Here is a 6,000-nt window from a genome sequence, read left to right as displayed (position 1 = left end):
AATGAAAGAAATGCTACAGGTCGACAGTGTGCATTAAGTTTTCTTCCACCACTTATAATGGAGACGGCCTCGTGACTCCCATGTTAAGCCTTGTTGACCCCTAGTGTGAGTCCCAACCCCCAGGTTAGGACACATATATAATAATCTGCTTGGAACAATAATGTGTGTTTATTTTTCTACAAAACAAAAGCACAATTTCCACATTTAAATAGTTAAAATACTACGAATATATATATTTTGTTTGTGTGTGTTTAATCTTTGTGCAATTTCTATCCTTTAAGACAATATTATATTTATATTTTTAGTATAATGAAACACACTGTGTGCAATATTCCATTATACATAACTGTATATATAAAATACATAGTCTACATATAACTCTTATTTTCTATTTTATTTTTATGTGTATTTTTCTTATCTGTTATGTTGTGTTGTATCTTGAGCTGCTGCTGCTGCTGCTATATATATATATATATATATATATATAATGTATATTATATTACATATATATGTACAATATGTGTAATATCAGTATAATCTGCAAAAAGGAGAATATTGGAAACACCTCTCATGATCCAATGATGATAACACACTTATAAACTGGCAACTAAACTACCTAATATTACACAAAGTGGTTAAAAACGTCCACAAGCTACAACATCCTTATATGTTTACACACATTTTTATATAAACAGCTCATTCTAAGGTAACAAAAGCACAAATATTCCCACATTCAGGTGATTATACACTAATGAAAACGTATTGATTAATATTATATTACATTCCTGCCAGTAGATCCTCCTAAATGTTTCACACTGGACCTTTAAAGGTACTTTTTAAATACTGTACTGTAGCACTGTGTCTGATTAGTGCCCTACAAACCTTTTCTATTTTAAAATGCCTCGCTCCCTCTACAGTGCGCTCACAGGATGCAGCCTGTGAGCAAAATAAAGCCAGCACATTAAAAGTCATGAAAGCAAACGTAGAAAAGATCACTGTGGGAGAAATTATTTGGTCTGGAGGGCTCAAACAAAAGAGGACCTTGTTGCGTAAGAGTTGGAGCAACGAGGAGAATAAAGGAACGTAGGAAGGAACAAAACTCCAGATTCAGCAGTGTGGTTTCTACGAGCAAGCATAAACCGAACAAATCCAGCTCAGCACAGAGTTTAAATAATATAACTCCACCACAAACATAAAGTGTCATGAAGTCACAAGTGTTTTCCTCATGTGATTACAGTTCACTGAGCTAGAAGCTAGAAGCTCTGTGAGGCTGTACTCTAGACATACATAGTATCTCACAATAATAATGTTAACAAATGCTGATGTTTTACGTGTAATGTTCACTATCTTGAGTGAAGTGTTTTAGCATGCTTACATTATCTTAGCACCAACATCTCTGTCCTGTTCTTATCTTTATGTAACTGGTATATAGCGCCGACCGCTGAGGGCTGACTGGGGACCGAGCGCTCTCAGTCACTAAACCCTCTCAGGAAGACTCTCTCTGTGTGCTTATGTTGCCATATTTTGCCACATATTTCACTCACTTACACACTAAGTTTGCTGCCATCCACAACTCTTTTGTAATTTCATGTTTTTTGGAAATAAATTAGTTAATTTAAAAGGTCCAGTTGTTGCAACTCTCTTTGCTTCACCAAGTACAAAGGAGAAGCTATAGTGGATGCATAACTCACAAAATACACAGAAGACCATATAGCTACAGTCCGTGTTCGGTTTGTCCATTCTGGGCTACTGTAGAAAACATGGTTCAACATGGCGGCCTTCATAATATTTGACCTCTGACATCTGTAGATAGAGACTCATTCTAAGGTAACGAAGATATAACAATTCATGTTTTTAGGTGATTATAAACTAATGAAAACATACCTGTGAATATTGTGTTACAATTCTACCAAAAGATCCTCCTAAATGTTTCACACTGGACCTTTAAAGTACTTTTTGAATGTTTAAGTTAATTTTTTGGTGCATTTTCTCCTTTTGAGACGATCCTGACAAATTGGGGGCTCGTCCCAAGCACTGACAGTAGGCTATATATGGTCTGAAGTGGACGACCCACCAACCAATTACATAAACCCACAAAAGAGCAAAAAAAAAAGAGGCTCAAAGTTATTACAATTCATCCTGAGGAGGAACATTAATGTGGAAATGTGGAAATCCATCTTGCAGTTGTTGACTCCAGATGTAAACCTCACGGTGGGATCTGACGTCAAGGAAATTAGTAAAAAATGTTTTATTTATTTAGGACCAAAGTGGTCTATCGATCACCATCCCGAGAGCCTGGCATGACTGAAAATGGTAAACAAGTGAAAATCTGTACAGAAAATAATATACAGTGAAAATAAATCTGTTTCTGCTGTAGATTAATTTGTGTTTCACATCCAGATACTGACTCTCAGATATATAAACACACATATATTCCAGAGTATAAATGATGACACGTGACACCTCAAAGTAAATAAAAGTTACGTAAAGTTAGCATTTAATCTTTAATATAACAACTTCTTCAAGTTCATGATTTATCTACACATCACCAGACTAAAATAACCAACCTTTCGTATATTAAAGTAAAACAGGAGGATTAAAAATGGAGGCAAAAATATAAGAAAAACACAGAAAAAGCAACGACGGCCTGGAAGGACTTTTTTTTTTGATGTACTCGTGCGGTGGAAAATAACAATCCAGCTGTTCATTCTTCAGGTTTAAGCTGCTGTGACTGTAGCAAATACAAAAGAAATGGCATCATACTTTTTAATATTGTCTTTGATAAATATACTTTTCATATATACAGAAAAATGAAGCTGAGACACACAACTACTCTACGTTAAATAAATACAAGTATTACAGACAGCTCAGCCTATTCTAACACGATTATTATCAATAGCAATATTTACATTTACATTACAGTTGATGGTATGATTGTGCTTGATAATAACACTACACAGCAACACACTATACAGTTCCCCCATTCCCCTCAATGGGAATCTCTTAAAACCGAATACTGTAAAATGTTTTGTAAACAGAGTTCGAATAATGAGGCAAAACCCCCTTAAACATGCACACGACATGTTTGCAGCCTAACCGATAACAGATACAGTGTTTTTTTGGATATATGAGGGCGGCATGTTTCCTTCCAACCAGCTTCTGATTGACCGCACACAGATCGATACATGCTCACAATATATACAACCGAACGCGAAGACGGATGACGACACACGTTTGAGACGCCTACTGTACAAAATGCTACATGCAACTCGGAGCCCTAAAAGATGGCAAAACACATTCAACATATTTATACTCAGTAATTGTTTTATCTCGCCGTGTTCGCACGCTGATGAACAGCACGTACAAATGTATGACATTCCCTTAAATTAATGCAATAAAGTCTTTATAGTTCTGATAGCGATGAATGGAAATCAGACAGTACGTAGCACCTGGTTGATGTGGAGGAGAGCTTTTTAAAATATCGGTTCATAATATGTGTACATTGAATTTTGTTGTATATCCATTCAACTCTTTTTTTCCATGTTAGAATACTTGTTTCAGCTCATTTACTCAATGATTTACTCTCACTCTCAGTTAAATATGAGGCTACAGTCTGCAGCCAGTTAGGTTAGCTCAGCATAAATCCAATTAAAAGACCAGTGTGTAGGATTTAGTAGCATCTAGTGGTGAAGTTACAGATTGGAGCCGACTGACCGACTACAGCTCCTCTTCCAAGAGTTTAGGAGAAACTACGGTGGCTGAAAATCACAAACGCCCCTACAGCCAGTGTTTGGTTTGTCCGTTCTGGGCTACTGTAGAAACATGGCAGACTCCTTAAAATGGGGTTTCCTCCTTCTCCCTCTGCTCCTTTTTTAAATAAAGATGCTTATTCTTTGCAATCTGTTGCACATTATAGAAATGTCTGTGTAATATATGAACATAATTTGTTAGGGTTAAGGTTTTTATAACTCTGTTGTACAATATAGAAACCTCTGCATCTTTTGTTAATTTGTTTCAAAATAATTATAAGGTAACAAAAACACAACAATTCTTATTTTCAGGTAATTATAAACTAATGAAATCATACCTATGAATATTATATTCCATTTCTGCCAATAGATCCTCCTAAATGTTTCACACTGGACCTTTAATGACTTCCTGGACTCTTATTGTTACCTTTATGGTTACGCCACAAAGTCATCCATAAAACTGTATAATGTAGAAAATGTACAGATTAAACAAATTAGATATAACGTGTTCATTTGTGAGCTTTGCTGCTTCAGGTGCATTTTATTATCATCAGACGCAGCCAGGCTAGCTGTTTGCAGTCTTTATGCTAAACTAAGTTAACCGAGTGGTGTTCATCTTCTCATCTAATTCTCCACCAGAAAGCGAACAAACTTATGTCCCGGAAGTCAAATCACTCAGGGGTTTCTTGTTGTTGCTACAGCTGTACTTGGTCCGATATGACCAGTAGCTTATGGTGGTTCTCATAGAAGGAAAAAACACAGGTGTTACTAATAACATTAATAAAGGCTCTGTTCTATTTTTAGTGTCCCTGTAAGACTGCACGATACCAAGAGCCTGAAACTGAAGCAACTAAATGGAATTCAGCCATCATTGTTTATTATTTACGCCTGTTCTATTCCTGCTACAAGTCAAAATGTCTTCTGTAAAAAAAACGCTGTAAATGTTAAGTGTGCTCGCTCTGCTCATTTTCATACAGGAAGGTGACCTTTTTGTTATTAATTTGATTGGGTTGTAAAATCTTCGTGTCACCCTTGCAAGATGAGGTAGTAGAGTATACTGGCAAAATGCTCAGGTTTTTTAACAAGGGAAGACTTTTTTATAAGATGAGGCTGGCAAGACATGAATAAAAAATGGAGGGAAAAGTCAAGAACAGATAAGCAAAGATGAAAGCAAACTGCAAAGGACACAAGTGAAAAACGAAGAGTAGCACTGACATGCAAATTCCCAAAAGAAAAATGACCTTAAATAGTTAAAAAACAATTAATTGTAAGTGAAAATGAACTTGTCACATCAAGTATTTTACAAAAAAAACTCCTCAGATTGACAGATGACGCACACCACCAACACAGCTGAGATTTCTAAAGCAGATTTACTGAACAAAATATGAACCATAGCTTAGTTCATGCCCCCATTTACTGTATCTGTTACTATGTCTTGAGAAGCTGTTTTACAGATGACCATGCAGTTATTCTGACACTTTTGAATTCTGCTCTCCTGCCGTCTTTTGCCGTGGCTTCCTCTGACTTCGGCCACATTCTGAATTTGTTGCTCACAGACCTTAAACAGGCAGAGTTCAGACATTTACTCTGTTGCTCCCGCAGTCCGACAAACTGCAATGAACAAAGTCCACGAATAAGCTCAGAGACAGGAGAGTGCAGTGGCGAATAAAACCCTCCCCCTCACGCCTGCAGGAGCCTAGTGAAAGTTACTGACGTGACACTTGACATCATCTAAACTCAGCACCGTTCCCTGGTCGTTGTTGTTGTTGTGCTTGTGCTTCTTATTGGAGCAGCGACACAGCTTGTACTTTATCACCTGAGTAGATAAAGAAAAACGGGGAGAAGGTCAACCACGATAAACACACATTTTTGGCTCAACGAGGATTCTGGGAAAAGAGAGACGACGTGTTTGCATGCAGGATTTTAGAAATACTCCAGAAGTCTCCACAATACAACTTGAAATATTTCTAATTATTCTATTTTTCATATTATTATTTTTCAGATAACTCACACAAAGATCTAAATACTGTTTCAAAGCTTTTTCCAACGTCAGTAATAAAGCTGTGATTGCAAAATACTGTTTCATTTTCTTTGTTAGTTCTTTGTTGGCCTAAATCGAGTCAAATTTAAACATATTGAATCTAAAACTAGAGAAATCTGCACATAAAATACCTCCATGTTGTACATTCTGCAGCTCCGCTAACGTTGCCAAAACACCCACAGTCCCAGAAAAACATACATATGACCTTGG

At 36.6% G+C, this 6,000-nt stretch overlaps 1 protein-coding gene across 1 annotated transcript in view; it reads right to left on the bottom strand.

The window, feature by feature from the left end:
- Positions 1–2,470: 2,470 nt before the first annotated feature.
- Positions 2,471–6,000, bottom strand: part of LOC127376782 (acid-sensing ion channel 1-like) — a 47,428-nt gene continuing 43,898 nt past the window's right edge. Inside the window, exon 10 of the mRNA XM_051424032.1 lies at positions 2,471–5,565. Coding sequence (XP_051279992.1) covers positions 5,446–5,565 — 120 coding nt within the window. The 3' untranslated portion in view covers positions 2,471–5,445. The remainder of the gene's footprint in view (positions 5,566–6,000) is intronic.

Source organism: Dicentrarchus labrax, unplaced genomic scaffold (assembly GCF_905237075.1).
Source record: "Dicentrarchus labrax unplaced genomic scaffold, dlabrax2021, whole genome shotgun sequence".
NCBI classification, from domain to species: Eukaryota; Metazoa; Chordata; class Actinopteri; family Moronidae; genus Dicentrarchus; species Dicentrarchus labrax.
Note: the sequence above shows the minus strand (reverse complement) of the source record. Positions and strands in the feature narration are given on the sequence as shown.